Here is a 21,071-nt window from a genome sequence, read left to right as displayed (position 1 = left end):
ACTGCCCAGCAAAATATGTTGCTGAACCGAATAGACAGGCTCTTGATAGAATCGCTAAACACAAATGAAATGATGTTCCTGAATCTGCAGTATTCTGACACGTATGTCAACTTCGTTTATGAATGTGTGTATAGGTATATTCATATAGCAGCTACGGTAGCACCAGTGGCTTAAGCTGCGGTTCTTGTAGTTTGGGGGCTTAGTAATACATGGTTATGAGTTCGAGATTTTGCCTTTAGTTACTTGGCTCGCACCTCTGAAAAACTCATTTCTTAAGTGCGTATTTCCAGATAGCATATATATGCAGAACTGTTGTACGCACAGTTCGTTAGAATGGCTGAAAAAAATTTAAAAAAAAGTATGTTTATAAATATGTAAATAGTTGTAAATATTCATAACTATATAAATGTTATCGACTTTTTATTTACGCTACTTACAAATATAATTACTGTTTGTCGTTCATTTTAAATTTTAGTGGGAAGCTCACGTGTCTTTTAAATATAGTAGAGAATCGGGGAATTCGAACGAAACGTTGCAGTGAAATATAGATATTGTTCTATTATTTTCGTCTATCTTTAATTATTGTTCACCAAGATCTACTACTTCTTTTCTATAGATGTATTTTGTCAGCTGTGTATAACTACTTTACATTCCGAATTTGCTTGCAAAAATGACTGTTTTAAATTTTTGTCATCTATTGACTAAATAAAAATACTTGTCAAGTGCGCATTTTTGTGACGCTATCTAACCTGAATTAAAAATTGGATTATTTCAGAAAAGTCCAAAGTTAAAGAGTAATAATATGAAAATAATTAGTTTATAAAAAAAATAAAATTAAATAAAATACACAATGCAAATTGATAAGTTTTCGTAATATCTCATGCAATATTCAACGCTTGATAACAAATAACACTATTATATGATTCCTGACAGTATTTTAAATGTTTTGAGAAAAGACACAAATTGTTTGATCGTATTCACTCGTATTTAGATGTACGATGAGTATTTTTCAGTCATGATTGCAAATTATAATTAATATGAAAATAGTTCAAGGAAATAGTGGTAAAACAAGTGTTATAGGTTACTGAACATTGGCTTACTTAATGATCAGTTATTCAAAAAATATAATCCATGCCGAAATTTTGTATAGACAAAATTTTAATTACGATGAATCTTTTTCAGGCAATTTTTATTTAGACATAAGGATATAGGTTTTTCGAAGTCGGAAATAGCAGCTAAGTTTATAAATCAACGTATGCCTGATTGCGATGTGACGCCACACTGTTGTAAAATTCAAGATAAAAATGATGATTTTTACCGTCAGTTTCACTTAGTTATTTGTGGTCTAGATTCTATTGTTGCACGAAGATGGATTAATGGTATGCTTACTTCATTATTAAATTATGAAGATGGTGTACTGGATGAGTCTAGTATTATACCCTGCATTGATGGAGGTACAGAAGGATTTAAAGGAAGTGTTAGAGTAATCTTTCCAGGAATAAATGCTTGCACTGAATGCACGCTCGATTTATACCCTCCACAGGTAAGTAAGCACTTTATAAAACGTCTTAAGCTAAATCAGTTCATTAGTAGTTTGTCTGCAGAATATAGGCTAAAAGTTGTCATGGCCAAGAGTATCTGTGCATCCTTATAGCGTATTTACGATTTCTCATACTACCCCTAAAGTCACTTTAAATCTTTAAAAATTTTAAATACTTGTGTAACATTGAAAAAAAGCTGCACGGTAACAGAGATTGATTAATTTTTTATACTTTTAAAATTTGTGGAACCACGTCTTATGAATCTAAGTTAAAATCAATCTAAGTAATCAACTAATTAATCTTAACTCTTGAAACTACTTGCTTATCTATTCATAGAATTTGATTAATCAAACTTTAACTCTCCACTTGATTATTTGAGCATAATTATTTATTAGTATGCCGCATATTAGTAGTAGTTATTATACTGTACCATATGAATTGCATGCATATGAATTTTGTCCATTTCAAAATAAGTTTAACCTCTGTTATAAAGTGTGGAGTTCGATAAAAAGGAAAACTAAGTCGTGTTATAACATGGTAGATTGAAAGATTAGCATGTATTTTTAATCATACATGAATAATAAATTAATGAATTCAGGTAAATTGATTGATTTAAATTAAGAAGTTTAAAATAATAAATTGATTAGTTGTTGGCTTCCGATTAAACATACATACTCATTTGACAACTTACTATGTCAACCTTACCAGCGTTAGAATAATACGTATCAGTGCGAGTGTTAGTTATATTCGTCCGTGGTTAGATCGCTCACATGTCACACTGATAAGTGGCAGCTAGCGATCAAGAACATAACGACCACCTTCCTTTTCTCGTACTCTTTAGTCATTCCTCTTAATGTACTGCATGGTTTTAATAGAGGGACCAAGTATGAATTTCAACAGACGTCGAACTTACTTGCTATGGCAAAATTGTGTATGCACGTGTAGGTGCAATACAATTGCACACATACTCACGATGTAAATAATTATGCTTAAATCATTGAGTGGATAGGTGGGGTTTTATTGATTTAGTTATAAGTTAAAGTAGTCGTATTTTAACCTAGAAATTTTGTGACAGCACCTTCCATTTATGACTTAGTCAATTTTTACTACAGTAAAACAAACTCTGAGTATACGTATACGTTTAAACATCTGACAACGGCAAAAAAATTGGTGTTAGCTCAAAATATTCAGCTTGGTTTCAATCTTAACTACCGTTATACATATGTTTTCTAATTATTGCAAAATCACTATACAGTTGAACAATTACAAAATTCATTATTAATTAGATGGATAAGCATGATTCGAATACTGAGAAACTCTTAAAACTTTAAATAAGTACTACACTCATCTAAAATTTGGCCTGGTTTATAGGTAGTTGAGACTATTCTGTTAAAAAAAAAACAGTTATAAACTGTAATATTTATACTAACAATATATTTAGCCTGTTGGCCTAGAAATATGACTTAGTTTACATGGAATAAAAATAAATTACTCAAATGGTCCTGTGGTTCCACTCATTTCAACTACATGTTATCAAATTACTGGGACAAATATTGAGTTGGGACAAAAATATGTCATCATATTAAGAGTTTTTAATTTTCCTATCTAATACTAGGATATAATTTTTATCCTTCGAATGATTTGCGAAACACTATCATGAGTTGAATTTGAATTCTAGATTAACAATCATCGTACTTAGACCTACTTTATTACAAAAGTTTCTTTTTCTGCACTGTGTAAATTACACTTGCCCATCCCGTATGTTTCTCTGTGACAAGTTTTAAGTAATCTTTCATTCAAACTTCGTATCTTGACGCCATGTATTACATAATTTTTCTCTGCCGGGCCCCTTACAAACTATGTATAGTGGTGAATAAAAGTCCAGCTTCAACATTTACCTAAAATAATATAACTTAATCTTTTCCAATTCCTTTCTATCTTTGAAATACCAAGTTTCGGCCCCATGCAACATAAAATTTCAGACCAAAAAATTTATTCATCTTTCTTCTTTTCAAGTTATTATCACATATATTCTTCTCAAGTCCGTGAATTCTTTTTGCTGCAATAATTTTTTTTTTTGTAAGTTCTATTTAGTGATCTCCAAAACTACACGGAAAGAAAATTTGAACGATTGAAGCTCGTACATTCACTAAGCTAATTCAGTTTAATGCGATGAGGCTATCGTAGTCCAATGTTTGTGTTTGTACAATTTGACGCAGTGCTAAGCTGTAACAGCTCGAAGAGAGGGAGCTAGTGGGGCCAGAGCAAATTACAATCTTTGTACAACAAGTAACACAAATTTTGTAGTAAAAAACAATAACCTTAGTAATTTTGCATACTATTTGTCATTATTTCTATTAATTAAGAGAAAAATTCGTACAAAGATGTAAGTAAACATCATATTTAGTCATAAAAGGTTTAAGTCGTTAATAAATTGAGAAACAGCAGCTTATTCAAAAACTTTTTGCGCATCTCTAAATAAGATAGTAAAAATAATGGCATTGAGTTTAACGACTAAATTTGGCGGTAGAAACGGACATTACAAAACAAACCACTGCAGAGCTTCAGATATTTATTTGTCCACATTTCGGCTTGCATTCTGTTGCTCACTATAATTTCTTCATATTTCAAACTTTCCATAAAGCTACAAGCTTTCTTAATCACTCCAACAAGAGATTTCAGGTTTCTTGAAATGGTATGTACGTAACGTTTATATCTGAAATTTTTGCAACTGAATGGTAAGTGACGGTTTCTACACTGGTTGTAATTTTTTTTAGTGGAATATAATTGTAAAAATTTAGAAAGTATTTTATTCTTCTGTATTCTATTGAAAAAGCATGGAATATATCACTGTAATCTTCGGTTATACTCTTCACCTTATCAGTTACCGTTTTGTTAACAAGGGTACTTAACTCTACTTCGATGAGTTTATTTCATAATTGGATTACACTTTCAGATATAAACTTATTAAAAATAATTGTTATGTTTTGAACAGTACTTCGAGATAAAATTAAGATATTATACAACGTCAAATATAGTTTTTAAATCTCAAAATCGATTTTTGCTCTTGAAGACATGTTTGAGAATATTTTTTTTAGTAATAAGATTTGAAAATTGAGAATAAAAAAATTTACCTTTTTTGTTACAATACTAACTTAATGATGTGTATAATGCTGAACTAAATGTTTATTAGAATTTTTAAACCTAATTTTAAGAAAAAAAATTTTTTTAATTTTTACATAGTATAATTTTTCTAATGACTAATAAGAATTTCTAACTTATGGCTTTGTACCCGCAAATACCTCTAACTTTGAAAAATAAGTTATTTTTAGGGTTCTTAGAGTTCTTCTGTCATTTTACAGTTTTCATCCTCTAAATGGTTTGAAGACAAAGTTTCACTAGATAACTTATACACATACATGTTTAAGAACTGAAAAATGTTTTTACAATACCGAACATTTTTACATTTAATTATTTTCAGTGGTTTGTAGCGGTGTCTTCAGCGGTTATTATACAATCCACAGAAAATTAGCAGCAGTCATTTACTTTAGGTAGCGCTAAAGATCCACCACAAAAAATATAGGGCATAATCTCGGGTTCAAACGATCATTCATAAATGTTTTTTAAGTATGGTTTGACGCTGTTGAAAATAGCTTCCTCGTTTTCCTCATTAAAATCCTAAAAAGGTGTAAATACATAATAAATCAATTTCTTAAACATAAGAGTGTTTAACGAAATATTTCTTAGAAATATTAAAAATTACGAGTTTGTGTATCAAAAAACAATAAAATTTTTCATTTCAATTTACTATTACACCCTCTTTCGATTTTATGACGTTGCTTAGAAAAGGCACAAGTGATAAGAGATAAAACAAGCCAGAGTACCTAGTAATAAAAATAATAGCTTGAAAATTGGTCCTATTTAGTTTTAATGATATCGACAAGCGGACTATTAGAGTGGGCGGCTTAGAACGGCGAAAGGGAGTTGGGGTGGGCGAGAATCCTCTCCAAGGGTGTCGAATTGGCCGTAGAGATGAATTAACGGAAAGAACCCTGGATTGGAGACTCTAAGCGTAGTGAGGCAGTGCTTTTTCTGGATTATGATGCCACCGCTGGAGCTGGTGTCACTGATGGGGACTTTGGCAGTCAGGATTGAGCAGCAGTAAACACCCTGTGCTAGAGACTACAGATGCGGAGAGGTAGTGCTGGAGCTAGTATCGTTGGTAGATAGTTTGGCAATGACTCACAGCGGTCGAGATGGGTCTGTAGCCAGTATATTATGTGAGACGCGACTATTAGCGCAAAAGAGCTTCGAATATTTGTCCGATCCTTACAGTAGTTGGATAACAGTGCCACGTAGTGTAGATAATGATAAGTGGATAGAGTAAGAGTCAACACACTTAGTTTAACGTGGTATTAAATATAGGTATTTTATTCAAAGTAATTAGTGCTCTTAGCCACTGCCGTACCGTAGGTCTCGTCGGGTGAGCGAGAACCTAGCTTTGGCTTAGATCAACTAATCCGGAAGGATGATTTCGAGAAGCCGTGTAGCCCTTCTCATGTACTGTAAGCAACTTTCTCACTTGCGATGTTTGCCAGAAACTAGGAGTCGCCACCTAGTGGGCGATAGGCAGTACTATCAAGTGCAAAGTTTTAAAATTGGAGCTGTGCGTGACATTTAAAATCAAATTTATGTGAAACGATTGAATTTTAAGAATAATAATTGTATTTATAATTATTAATTAATAAAGTAATACACTGGACGGTAACAATATAATTTCCACTTACATTTATTAAAATAGGCAGTTATAGATGGATGGTTTTTAGTGCCTAATGATAATAATAAAAACAAATATCTATGAACTTCTTTCACTTGCTCTTTAGTCGTCATGAATAGTAAATGTGGATTAACAACTTAGTATTATGAAGCATGACTGTATTTAAATACTGGATATTTAAATAATTATTTACACAAAATCAATATTGTGCCATCATATCGATGGCCTCGTCAGGATTAAACAACATGTAGATGGCAAGACAAGAACGGTCTGTTGCGAGTAATATAACTACATTTGCTGTGGTATCCCAATTTTTAACAAAATTTTCTGTGTAAGCACCATGCAAAATATGCAAAAAATGTATAAATTGAATCTTGATTTTTCATGTTAAAAATTAATCTTGAAATTAGTGAAAACAAACTTAGCAACATATATCCAAGAGATGGGTTTAAGCATGGATTAACGATGAATATTTTAGCAAAACTTGAACTTTTATAAAGCAACTTACGTTGTTTTAATATAGTTTTCCATTTGAGAATTAAATCATCATCAATCTTATCGGTATCTTAAGGGGGTTAGAGCAGTATAGTAATTCTCGGATTCACCCAGTGTGCCTACCGACTAAAAATTAACCTCCCCGCATAGAACAGGTCCGTAGGACCACTCCCCTAGAAGACAAAAGGGCATAAGAGAAGAGGGAAGAAGGAAAATAACGGAGAATTTCGGAGGTCCGCTCTCAAAGGGATGAGAGGAGGGGCACTTACGCATCTGGGCGAAGCTCGGAGATTGGCTTGCGCCGGAATAGAGTTGGAGAAAATTTAATTTCGTGTAAGTGTATATGTGTGTGAGTGTTTAAGTGTGTTTGTGCGAGTCCGCTGTTTATTGAGTGAATGGGAGCGTACTTGTGTTTGATGTAAATGTTGTTAGTGTCTAAGGCCGTAGAGGATACGGTGGGCAGAATGGGTGCTCCTGAAGGGAGCGTGCGAAAGTTGAAGTCGCGAGTTTCGGCGGATTATGGAGATGCATCCGAAGGAAGCATGGGGGATTGAAGACCTAGAGTATTCTAAGGATCCTCAGGGTTCTGAACGAGAGCGCATGGACGTCTTATAAGGTCGAAGCGACCGGGTTGGATGTTTGCTAGTGCGGCGATGGTGGGGTTTGGGTGGTCCGTAATGGCGGTGCGGATTCTAGTCGTGAGGGCAGGGGCTGCTTGGATTGGAGGGACGATGTTAAACTCCTTACATATTTGAGTATTCCTGATGTACCATGAAATACCCAGGACCGACCTCAGTATCTTCATGAAAGGGCCTTAGATGCCCTTTAGTCGGTTTTCCTTTCCAGCGCCCCACGTAGGGATCGCGTAGGTGATGATGCTCTTGATGATGGCGTTAAAGGTGCGCAGCTTGGTCTTCTGGGAGACTGCTTTGTTGTTAAAGAAGGACTTTAGCTGCACGAAGGCTCCGTATGCTTTGCCGTGGGTGCAGTTGATGTGCTGAACGTACGTAAGTCGCTGGTCTATCGTGACGCCGAGGTACTTGGCGGAGTAGCTCCAGTCGATGTCTACTCCGTTGACCCTTATCTTCTGCAATTTCTTCCTGGGATTTTTCTAGGAGACGAGCATTGCTATAGTCTTTGCCTCATTGACGACCAGTTTCCAAAGACTACACTAGTTGAGTAGAGTGATGATGTGCTCGTTTAGAAGGATGGTGCACCGAGAGTGTTGTTTTGACGTACAGCTGACCGTGACGTCGTCTGCGTAGACGTACGTGTTGATGTTTTCGCGCTGGGGCAGGTTGTGGCAAAATATGTTAAAAAGGGTGGGTGAGAGTTTAGAGCTTTGGGGGACTCCGGAGGTTATTGGGCGGGGTTTGGAGAGGGAGTTGCCTACCTTAACGCGGATGAATCTGTCCGAAAGATAGGATTTGACGGTGCCGATGAGGTAGTGTAGAAAACCTAACTGTATAAGCTTGTACAGGAGGCCTTCGTGCCAAACTCTGTCGAAGGCGTGCTGTACATCCAGAAAAGCTATCGTGGTAAAGTTTTTGTGGATGAGGCTATCGGATAGGTCTTCGGTAACTCTTAGAAGCTGGTGAACTGCCGAATGTCTGGCTCTGAAACCGTACTGCACGTCAGAAAGGATGTTGTTTTCCATGGCGTGCTTGTTTAGGCGCGCGAGGATGACGCTGTCGGTGATTTTACCGGGTGAGGAGAGTAAACTAATGGGTCTGTGGCTCGAGGGGTTGCTGAGAGATTTTCCCGGCTTTGGGAGGCAGATGACCGTAGCCTCCTTCCACGCGATTGGGGAGTAACGAAGGTGCATCACGGCGTTTGTGATGTTGCAAATCGCCGTGATCAATTTTTGAGGGAGCATTTAAAGAATGCTGTTGGAGATGCCGTCTCTGCCAGGGGCTTTCCAGGTTTTTAGGGAGCGAATGATGCATTTGATTTCGAAGGGAGTGCAGTGTTCGAAACCGGGGTTGTCGAGACTTGATGCTGCACCGTGTGGGTGATTCTCACATGTTCCTAAGCTAACTCTTAAGGGCTAAGATTGGGGGAGCATTGATTTTGCAGCGAATCTGCAAAGATCTCTGCTTTATCTAAATCTTACGAAAAGAGTTTGTTCCCTTGTTGAAGGGGGGGAGGGAAGGCCGTTTGTTTCGAAGTTTTTTAACGACCTTCCAAGCATTTCTTGGGTGGGACTCTGCCTTGGCTATGAATTTATGAAATTCCTTATTTCGGAATTTGAAAACTTGGGATTTGACTTCCCTTTCAAGGGAGTTAAGGTGAGCTTTTAGTTCGGGGGTTCTCTGTTTCTGCCAGAGTTTTTGAACTCTTTTCTTCTCTTTAATAAGAAGCCTAAGGTCGTGTGGGAGTTTAAGTACGTGTCGGGGAGCTGTGGTTGTTGTAGTGGCGTCTTGAGTGCACCTATTTAGTTCGTCCGTAAGTTCGTCAACCGATATGTCGAGTTCCGTTTTGGATGTGATGGGCTGGCATTTGAATGGAGAGGATTTTAGGTTGTAGGCAAGATGGACCCAGTCTATGCGGCTAGTGGTAACGGGAATGGTGAGAAGGGATCTAGGGATATCTAGGTAGACTGGGTTATGGTTACAGGGGAGGTCAGGAGAGGTTCTTGGTTCCGTCAGGATGGTCAAGTTTTTCGTAAGGAATATGTCTAGAATGTCGGGGTCCTGGTATGGGGAGCTTGGATAGTAAGTTTGTTCGCTCGGAACCTCAATATTTATGTTGAGGTTACGCAAGTGTTTGAGAAGGGAGCGTCCTTTGGGATTCTCGTGTTTGCACCTGCACGATTTGTGCTTGGCGTTCAAGTCACCAGCCACGATCGTAGGGATGTTGGAGTCAAACAGCGAGTTTATGCATTGGAGGGTAGGATTGACCGTGGAAGGGGAATAGAGGCAGATGATTCTAACGGAAGAGGATGTAGTGGTATATACTTCGACTCCAATTGCTTCGCAGTTGGCAGCGTCCGTACTTATGACTCGATGGCGGATGCCCTTGCGGACAAGAATAGCCACTCCGCCATGTAATTGGTCGCGTCTGTCTCTTCTGTGGACCGTATAGTTGTGTATGTTAAGTGACTTTGTGTTGTCTAGGTGTGTCTTGGTTATGCGTGCAACGTCTATGTTTCTTGTCTGAAGAACGTGTACAAACTCAGTCGTTTTGTGTGTAATGCTGTTCGCATTACAGTTGAGTAGCGTGAAGTCTCTATCTATCGTGCTACTGTTCTGTTTCCCTCTAGTCCGAACACCCTTTGGTCAAGCGGTGTCAGCAGAGTCATTATGGAGTGGAGGACGGTCTCGGTTGTGGGGGGTGTGTTGAGCAGAGGAGTTTAGGGTTGGGCTCTGGTCTGCTGTTGAGAGGATACCGCGTTCGCTTAAGACATCCCCGGGTGGGTGGTGGACGAGCCATAGGCTGTTGAACGTAGGTTGGATTTCACAAAAGGGGGAGGAGGCGGAGTGCCTTTTTTGGGGGCATGGGCTCCTTTGTGAGAAATTTTGGGGCAACCCCGGTAGAAGGCGCGGTGCTCACCGTGGCAGTTTGCGCAGCAAGGGGTAGCTTGGGTGGTGTCCTTTTTTGGACAGGTTGCGGTGGCGTGGTTTGCGCTGCAGAAACCATAGACAAAGGCAGCGCGGCAGTAGGAAGCCGTGTGGTTAAATTTCTGGCAGCGACGGCATTGGGGGATGTCGTTGGACTTGCTCTTCTCTTCCACTCGGACGGAAGTGCCCCTGAGTGACCTGAGGTTGTAGATGGCGCGGGAGCTTAGGTCTGACGCGTCAAGGTGCACGGTGACCAAGGACCAGGTTCAGTCACCCTTTGTCATGCGGTAGACGCGACGGGCAGAGGGTACTTTGTCCTGGATCATGTCCAAGATTTCTACTTCCGTGTAGCCAATATTAACCCCATGGATGACGACCACCATTTCACGGTCCTCGTGAAGCTGGTGTGTGGTGAACTCGACCTTTTTCTCGTCGAGGTCGTGGACGATACGACGGAAGCTGTCGACGTCATCGGGGTACACGCGAGTACCCTGGGATGTGGTAATAACGTGGCGGATAGGGATTTTCTCCTCGGTGAGGGCTTTGTTGATTTTGGGCCAGAGTCTTTGGTCCAAGATCGTGATGGGAGGTGGGGCCTTTTTTTGGGGATATTAGCAGTCTCCTGCGTTTCCAGCTGCGCTGGGTCCTCGAGGTGACCGCGAACGCGTTTTTTCCTGCTTGGGAGGAGCTTGGTGGAGGTTGGGGTTCGGAAGACTCTTCAAACTCCATATCAGAGAGTTCGGAACTGGAGAGTGACACGTCGGTCACTAGTTTTGTACGCCTTCTCTTTGGGGCGGGTTTCTTGACGGTCGAATTTGTGGAGGCATTTTCCACTAGCCTAGGGCTGGGCATGGGGGGGGGCTGCTTTGTTCCTGAAATGAAGGGATTTAGCAGGTTTAATGGGTCGCGGTTTGCGGGTGACGGAGAGATGAAATCCGGAACTTTTACCGGGGAGTTTTCCGCTGCGCGGGGGGACTTAACATAAATAGCCGCGATAATGTTGTCCTTCTCCTCGTTGGATTGGACAAGTTTAGCAATTTGCTGGTTGGATTTTTCCAGCTGGATAGAGTACTCACTCGTAATCTTCTCCAGGTACTCGTTCCGCTGCCGGAATTCGGCGAGTTCGGCTGTGATTTTGGCCAGTGTATCGCCAAGGGAGAGCGGGCTGTTTTCCCGTTGATTGATTTGTCGGTTGACGCAAGGGTCTCATCCATTTGGCTCGAGGGATTGCAGATCTGCTGGCCAGTGTATCGCCAAGGGAGAGCGGGCTGTTTTCCCGTTGATTGATTTGTCGGTTGACGCAAGGGTCTCGTCCATTTGGCTCGAGGGATTGCAGATCTGCTGGCCGGCTGTCAGTCATGCTGCACATCGGAGGGAAATAGAGGGCACTGTTAACACTCGCACTAGCACTGTCACTTGCACTATGGAGCGCGGGCAATTCGGAAGATGAGTCTGTTTCGGGTAACAGCGCATCAAAAGAGTTGGTCATATTATCCTTGGATTGTGGACTAGCCACTGCAGTATTTGTTTGACTATACCCTTGAGAAGAGCAAGCCATACGAGCCACTCCTAGGGGTGGCGTGTACGCGGGTGATAGATGTAGAGGAAAAATAGTCGCGAGGTGCGAAGAAGTCGCAGTTAACGAAAGAGAGAGGTGGCCCTGAAAAGGGCCAAATGAAGAGAGCTCAAGTCTGAGTAAGAGCGATGCGTAACGGGCTTGCGCAGAAAGCGTGCGTTCGGTACGAGCGCTCGAGCAAGACTGTCAGTGCACATTAAAGCATACACCAAAGTTGTCAGTGTAAATTTGAGTGTATATTGAAAATTTTTAGGTACCGTAAGACTAGCACTGTATTTACTTTGGTAATGACTTGCATCGTTCACTACGCTTAACATATAAGTGCTATAGGTTATAATATCATAAAAAAGCCAAAAAAATTAAGTCATAAGCATATAATGCGTTGTTGCGTAGGTTTTTATGTTGAACTTAACCTTACCAGACGTAAAAATAAAGAATTAAATTAGTTTACAAATTGACTTTTCGCTCAACCAAACAATAAGTAGTTCGGTAATATGTGTCATACCAGAGTTTATGTATACCTTTATTGCATTTTCACGCTTAACATTTGCAGAGTACGGAGGTATATAAAAAAAAGACAGTTTTTTATGCTATATGCTTATACATTATACTTATACAATGTACATTCATAGGCTGTGATGTGGGAAACCACTGCCAGCTCTTGACCGTGTGCAGCGGTGGGTGTGTGTGCGCATCGACGCATACCTATGCAGGTAGCTACGGTATCGGGGCAGCACGAATCGGCGGGCCGACGAGAGAGACACTCTCCGTCTTGTCTGCTTTCCGTTGAGACGTATGATCCGAGGGCTTCATTGCGTCGTATATTTCCACGGGCGTGCGTGTGCGAGATAACATCGTATACTGCACCGAGCGGCAACAGGAGGCGCAGCAACGGCTAGCTGTTGACGACCTGGACTGCTACGACAACCTTCACGCACACTCTACCAAGGACTGTTGGGTCCAAGTGCCGACTCCTGCTCGTCCAATCTCCCGGTGCCCGAAGCTAGTGCTGCTGAAAGATCCCTGCAGTAGTGAAAACGGTAGGCCTATTTCCTATAAATCCCGTCCCTACCGTGCATAAGCATTGTGCCAAGCAGCAACTGCCGAACCTGCACCCGCAGGGCTAAGGCTGCATAAAGTCAGGCCAGGTTGGATAGTTAGGCAGGGTAAACTTTGTATAGAATTAATGTTAAGTTCTGAGTAACTATGAAATGCAAATAAATGCTTTAATATTAATCTCGTCCACTTATGTATGTTGATTGCCAGCTATCCATTCTATCTGTTTAGCCCTATAGTAAAGCAATAATAAAGCAGAATTTAATATGTGCCGTGTCTTGCTACTGACTGCAAGGTGAGCAACGCACGACACATCACTTGGTGCTCGACTAGTTGTACAGGCAATTTCTCGGCGCAGTGCTTTAAGCGGCTTTTTTGTGTGCGCGCTGTAGCCTAGGCAGGTAGGTTTGCTTACGCGCACTGCCTGACCACTGTGATTATTTTAATTGTATGTATAGGGGATATGATTGCCTGCCGCGTATCGCTATGTAAGTTCTGATGGTACACCGTGTTTAAAATAAAAATTACAGTGCACAGTGTGTCATATTTAAGTATCTATTGTGTTTGAAAATTTTGTGCTCTGTTGGTCATTCGTTTTTTTGCACTACCATTTTGCCCTTGCTTGCGCGTAACAAAATAATAATAATGTGTCTCCCTTTTATTTTAAGGCGTGACCTTGTACAACACTTGTAGTTATCATATAATGTAAATAGTGTATAGGGTATAGTTTCTAATGACACGAAGTGAAAGTTCGATAGTAGGATAAACACAGTGTTTACATTTACATAGCAGATTGCTAGTACTAATATACAGTAGTTTAAAAAACTTGTTCAAAATGATCCCTACAGTAGCATAATAAGTATTTCAAGCTACTCGCTAAGGCAGACACCAACCAGTATAAAAAAAGTGTTACAAACGTACAGTATACTCTCTATCGTCCGGCTTTGTTTTGGGTAACCTCTAGTACAACGTACACATAAACGTGACGGTTTCACTGGAGGACTTGGAGTTTTCCTTTAGTGCAAGCGTGACTGGGGGGGACGATTTTCAGGCATTGAGCCATGAGACGATAACAAGAGTACTCGCAGATATTATCGAACAGTTTGCGGATGAGGAAATATTTCAATATTTAATATTATTAGGATTGAAAGGTAATGGGACCGTAATAGAAGCTAGGGATTGTTTGCAGCGTTTTTTAAACAGAAAATATCGGACCAACAGTTACTGCATAGAACAAGGACATAGATGAAATTACGCAAATAGATCAAAATAATTCGGCCATGGAGCTTTCGGACGCAGCGGAGAGGCCGAAACGCCGCGAAACCAGATTCGTACCTAATGAATCGTCGACGACGAACACTAGCGTGGCCAATGTTGATCACGCCAACACCTCGACAGCCGCACCTCAGCAATTCCGTGAAGTTGTAAGCAAGCAGGTGCGTCGTGATCTTGATAACGCAAAAACAGTAGACAATCGAAGAGAAATGGAATCGGTAGTGCGCGATGCACAGATGTTGATGCGCACGTACGAGGAATCGCAATCCTACCGAAGGTCATACGAGTGGCCTAAAGAAGATGCAATTTAAAATCCCACGAATAGATCGTCCAACGTGTTAGCGGCAAATCCGTTACTTAACTCTGGGGCTAACTTGGTACCCACGATGGGGGCAAGTGGGGCTCCTAGAGAAACTATAGGGGCAGGTGTAGGAAGGGACGACGGGGCAACTCTGGCACTCGGTAACAATTGCCACCAGGGAAATTTGGGAGTCGCGAACAGGGTAAATAGCTGCGAGCGGACGTCGGGTAACATGGTCAAACGAAAACCCTACAAAGGACCATCTAGAAGCCCTAACAACTGGTATGTATGGTTATAACACACAACCGGGATACCGTGACATACTCCGCCGTGTAAAAGGAGGAGGTGGTCATAATCCCGTGGTGGCATCCCAAATGCCTAACATACTCCAGTGCAGCTCGAATATACCCCAAGTGCACTCAACTATCCATCCGTATAATCCGAGCATGTCACCGCAACAAAACGTACCCTTGCACTCGCTAAGACATCACGCGAGTATACAACTACTAACAACGGATAGCATCAGCCAACCACGGGTGGATATACACAGCCACAACACGCGTAACTTCCATGCGTACGAATAACGATTCAACCTAGGAACCCAAGGTTCTTACCATTTAGTCCCGAGAAGCGATTTCGTACAAAAGGGGAAGGGGGGTTTTCATACAAATGCTGTACATGGACCACAGCGGTTGCCAGGGACAGACGCACGAATGTTAACACACCAACGTGAATCACAAATTAGGTGCGAAAGATACACGCTGGACCTTTTGGCTCGCTGAAATGTGGAATTTCGTGGACGTGCTAGAGATGACCCGGAAGATTTTTTGACGCGGTTGTGGGAATGCGTGACATTATACAACTTATCGTTAGAGGTACTGTTGAGAGTGTTACCTGCAGTGTTTGACGCGGAAACTAACGTTGGTTCTGACGAGAAAAATACCATTGGCATACGATAGGCGAATTTATCACTGCTTTCCAGTTGCAGCATGGAATATACGACTTACAGGGTAGGGTACACAAAGAAGCTGAGAAACGCACACAGGCACCGCATGAGGATATTGCAAGTTATCTGTCAAATCAGCGAACCCTGATAAATAAAATTTACCCACCCCTGCCGCTCTACGAACAAATTAATCGGGCGTACAGGAACCTTCACCTTAACTATCGCGGTAGAATTCCCAGAGCGCAAATAGGCAGCTTCAATGACTTTCTGCGGTTGGGCAAGAATGTTGAATTAACCCAATAGCAAAACAGAGAATATCGTCCACCTGCACCACCAGAGGACTGTTTGTTTCCGGTGACATCATTTGTTTTCCGAAAACAATCGGCATCAAAGAAAGTTGCTGCAGTGGAATCCACCCCTAACGCCGAGGATAACGTAGAACTGCAGCTGATAAAAGCGTTAACCACCACAACGGCCGCTACAGTTATCGAAGATGATAAGACGGCGAAGCAGCATAAAACTGTGCAACAGCAGCTTGAAGAAATGCTAGCTCCGTTAAAGGATATGATGCTAGGAAAGCAAGAGGCCACAGAAAGGCGCCAAAACTCACAAGCATCAGCCTCTAAGAAAAAAAAGTCGGCCGTCTATGACACGAAAAATCCGGGTGAAAACGCAGCCACAGAAAACAAAGACCGGTCGTGTTTTATTTGCCGAAATGTTGGACACTGGCGTAATGATTGCCCCTACCGTGAATATTGTACTAAGTGCGGCAAAATAGGGGACAAGCGTTATGAGTGCCCTAAATGTAATACGGAGAGGCCGGTAAACGCCAGAGGAGGGGGGCAATAGAAGTCGGTGCCACCTCACCGGAGCAAGCCGAGACTCCATACAAACCGGTGGCAACAGTAATAAACACCGATGAAAACAAGGAAAGACAAAAACTTTTTCAAATTGGTTCAGAAATAAGACTTGCAATACTGACATTTTTAACATGGCTAGTAGGCAAACTAGGTGATGCAAAAATATGTAGTAGATGGTGAGTGTGTTGGCTAGGAAATTTCCTACAAGTAGCTCTGTTAAACTTCCAAAATCATTGGATAGGTGCTACCACCGCCCTAATACGCTGGACAACCGAAGTAATGAAAAAAAACCAGTTCCATAACCAGCCATGTGCACAGTAAGGGCCTAGGTGCTGGGAAAGGAAAAAGAAACACACATTGCCGAAGCAACGGACGGAAGGAGCGGCTGGAGCCGAGCTTTCTACCGTCCACTGAGGACATAGTGTCCGCCACGGGTCGAGGACTTGGGTGGGGGACTCATGGAACTAGAAAAGTGATAGAGGTTTTGGCTTTGGCCAAAAACCCACGTCACTATTTACCACTTGATGTCGCAGGTATTAGAACACAGGTACTCGTGGATAGCGGTGCGGTACACTGTTATTTAGGAAAAGGAATAACTAGGTGGTTGAAGTATTTCCAACCCTGTTGCGCTACGATTTCTGTTGCCAACGGAAAAATACTGCCCGTTCAAGGAACCATAAATGTTCCGATAACCATCGGGCAAACGACTAAAACACTGACATTGGGATTAGTAGACGAGTTGGAGTACGAAGCCATTTTTGGGATAGATTTCCCGAAAAGGTTCCAAATTATCGTAGATTACGGTAAGGATGTATGATGTACTCTCACAAGTCCTTGGCATACATTCAAGGGCAAGGAAAGCGATCAGTCACGCCCAACAGCGATCGCTGCTACGGGAGGATTGATAACGATGACCCCTTCCGAGGAGCAAGAGTTAGTAAAAATCCTCGATGAACTGATCGTTCCTTGCCCGGACAAGCTTGGCATTATCACTGTAGCCAAACATAGCATAGACGTTCAAGACCACCCCCAATCAAACAATGTCTCCGACGGTACGTGCCTAAAGTCCTACAGATTGCGTACGATGAGATGGATCGGTTGTTGCATGAAAAAATCATCAAATCCACTTCTAGCACCAAAAGCCAATGGGAAATTTCGATTTTGTATAGATTACCGGAAACTTAACGAAATTACGCGAAAAAACGCTAATCCCATGTGACTTATGGATGATATTTTGGACAAATCGCGCCGGGCCAGTTACATATCAAAAATCGACTTTAATGAGGCCTATCATTAAATCCTTTTGGATGAGAACTGCAAGGAATACACAGCGTTTGCTGTACCTGGTAGAGGGTTGTATCAATATGTGCGCATGCCTTACGGATTGACCAACGCTCCAGCTACATTCCAGACCATCATAGATCAGATTATTAAATCGGAGTGGGAATCCTACGTTTACACGTACATGGACGATATAATAATTGTCACAGAAACGTTCAAAGAACACCTTAAGTAGTTGAAGATTGTTTTGAATGCACTTAAGGAGGCGAACCTCGTGATTAACCGCGAAAAATCAAAGTTCGGATGTGGAGAGGTTAAGTACCTTGGGTACGTGGTGGACGGGAAAGGATTTAGGACAGATGTCGACAAAGTCCGTCCAATCTTAAAATACCCCGCACCCACCACCCTCAAACAACTTAAGAGATTCATAGGAATGATTGGATGGTATTCCAGGTTCATCCCCGATCTCGCCGAAAAGAAATCGCCCCTAACGAAGCTAATGTTCAAAGACATGAAATGGCAACGGACCGAGAAACAGCAGTCAGCCTTTGTGAGCCTCAAGCAAGCCCTTACCGAAGCCCCTGTCCTATCGAGGTCTGACTTTACGCAACCGTTCGTCCTACAAACGGACGCCAGCGACTATACTGTGGCCGCAGTATTAACCCAAACCCTTGAAGATGAAGAACACCCAATATGTTATGTCAGCCGCACACTAAGCAAGCCGAAGCGTAATTACACCATGACTGAGAAGGAATATTTGGCTGTGCTGTGAGCTGTAGATCGATTAAGAGGATATCTACAGGGGGAACAGGTAACAATAATTACCGACCACAGCAGTCTGTTATGGCTCAATAGATTGAAGGACCCAGTAGGAAGATTGGCTCGGTGGAACACTGCGTTGCAGGCATACAACTTGGAGTTTGTCCATAGAGAAGGAAAACTACATCAAGTCCCGGATACCCTTTCCCGCGCCCAACAAAATTCAGTCGCAGTAATTACGCCTGATATCGAGCAAGTATGCGATGAATGGTTCTTGAAACGAGTCAAGGGGGTGTAGGTGGTCCCACAAAAATTTGCAAATCGGAAATATGAGAACAGAACCCTTTTCTTCCACAAACCAAACCCTACCGTTAGCTCAACGATGGAGGACCTCGAAGAATGGGAAATCGTCCTACCAAAGGAACACCGCGTCCCGGTACTACACGATGCCCACGATGCTCCCCAGGCAGGTCACCTAGGTGTGGAGAAAACTTATGCTCGCCTTGCCAATTATTACTATTGGCCCTGGTATTTGCAAGATGTAGTCCAGTATGTCCGAAAATGTCAAGACTGCTAACAGCAAAAAGTCCTACAGAAAGCTCCTGCTAGTTTCATGGGGGAAAGAATCACCGAACTACCATGGATGGCCATAGCAATGGATATTGCAAGGCCAAAACCTCCATCGAAAAATGGACAGAAATACCTACTGATTATTCAAGACCTATTTACTAAGTACGTCGAGTTAAAAGCACTCCGAAAAGCAGACGGTAAAAGCCTCCGAAAAGTGGTAGAGGAACTAGTATTAAACCGACGGGGAAAGTCAAAATACATCTTAACTGACAATGGTACGGAGTTTCTCAACAGGGAACTAAAGGAATTGTGCGAAATTTATGGCATTGAACCCTCGACCATGACACCATATCACGCACAAGCTAATCCTGCAGAGCGCGTGTGTTTCGCACCTTAAACCCGATGATAAACTCGTTCCTAGATAAGGATCACTGGTTGTGGAATGCACACTTGCATGAGTTCGCATTCACAATAAATACGATGGAGCAAGCATCCACGAAATTGACTCCGGCGTTTCTGAACTTCGGTCGGAATCCACCACCTATAGCACTTCCGAACCGTGACACGCCGCCGCCGGCGGCGCCGTTAGATCTGATGAATACAACATCATGGGCAGATAGGGTTAGCCACCTAGACATGATTAGGGATTTGGTAGTGAAGCACCTCGAGTCAGCGCGAGAGAAGCAGGCAAAATATTACAATCGGGGGCGAAGGGCAGAATCATTTGCGTTTGGAGAAAGTGTGATGCGGAGAAATCACGTACTATCCTCGGGAACCCAAGGATTTGCAGCGAAACTCACGCCCAAATTTGTAGGCCCCTGTATAGTAACTCAATTGCTCTTGGACGTAGTAGTGGAAGTAAGGGACAACGTGACAGGAAAATTAGTAAGAACTCATATTAATGACCTCAAGCGGTACACCCCCCTCACCACCACTGATCCCGACCCAGGTGCCCACAAGAACCACGGCACGCCAGATCCGTCCCGACCCGGAGCCGGTAGGCCAGCTGATCTCCGAGATGTTGGACCAGCTCTTGGGGATCGCTAGCACCCCAGCTGAGGAATCTCGGTCAGGGGATGACGTTGAGAGGCTCCGGTTGGTGCTCAGGCAGATCTACCTGGCACAATGAGGATACGTGCCCCTGACGGCATTGGCGCCGTCCTGCCCACTTCGACGAGCAGTACCACCATCCCTCCAGGTGATTCCAGAAACGGTGGGGATTCCACGGCTCATGGACTTGCAGGTGGCATGGCCAAGGGGGGTGCCTGGACCCCCACCGTTCATCCCAGAAGCTGACCTCCTGGCAGAGGAACCGGTACAGATTCCAGAAGCCATTTCGGCTCCTAATCAGGGATGTTGGGAGTGCGGGGATCTGGGGCATCGTTATGTGCAGTGTCCTACGCGCGACCCAGCGAAAAGGTTTTGCTATTAATGTGGCAAAAAGGGCGTGAGCGTCACAAACTGCCAACATTGTTGTGATCTCTGGACGGCAGAAAGGCGAGCCTATTTGGCAAGGCAGATGGGCACCGACACGCCACACTGAGAAGCGTACCGTGACTATTCCTACAGTTAAGAAATTTCTTTTCTTTTCTTCTCCCCCTTTATTTTTCTTCACATTTGTCTTATGTTTTTTTTCTCTCTTACCCATCTCGAATAGTGGATGTATGTTTTATTATTTTTACTAACTTCTGTCATTTTTTTTTATTATTAGCATTTTTCTTTCATTCTTTACATTGTGTAATATTTTTTAGTAAATATAGTCCTTTGACCTAAAGATAAAGGCTTCACAATTCACTTACCCACACTAAAGAAAAAGAAAAACGAATGACTGACCAAATAACGAGCAAATAATTTTTCTCAATGTAAACGGCGACTAGCGCGTCAGGCAGATCTATATGCTTATTCTAATTACGGCGGACGGCGGCATACGTTTTTTTTCCACACACATCAATAAAACACTACACTGTTTCCTTCCGTCCCCGTCTGTTTCCTGTCCCAATTTCTTACTGCAGCTTGGTGATCTTTGGAGCCTCGGACGTGCCTCCCTAATTCCTCGCTGGTTGTTGTTGAAAGT

General features: G+C 42.2%; 1 protein-coding gene across 2 annotated transcripts in view; it reads left to right on the top strand.

The window, feature by feature from the left end:
- Nucleotides 1-21,071, top strand: part of Uba3 (Ubiquitin-like activating enzyme 3) — a 190,612-nt gene that overhangs the window by 34,576 nt on the left and 134,965 nt on the right. For both annotated transcript variants that reach the window (XM_089596188.1, XM_089596187.1), the window contains exon 2: nt 1,183-1,543. In XM_089596188.1, coding sequence (XP_089452314.1) covers nt 1,183-1,543 — 361 coding nt within the window. The remainder of the gene's footprint in view (nt 1-1,182; nt 1,544-21,071) is intronic.

This window comes from Copidosoma floridanum, unplaced genomic scaffold, assembly GCF_036245765.1.
Source record: "Copidosoma floridanum isolate Cflo_tuat_1 unplaced genomic scaffold, Cflo_Japanese_pri ptg000030l, whole genome shotgun sequence".
Taxonomy (NCBI): Eukaryota; Metazoa; Arthropoda; class Insecta; order Hymenoptera; family Encyrtidae; genus Copidosoma; species Copidosoma floridanum.
The sequence above is the reverse complement of the archived record's forward strand: the minus strand, read 5'-3'. Positions and strand labels throughout refer to the sequence as shown.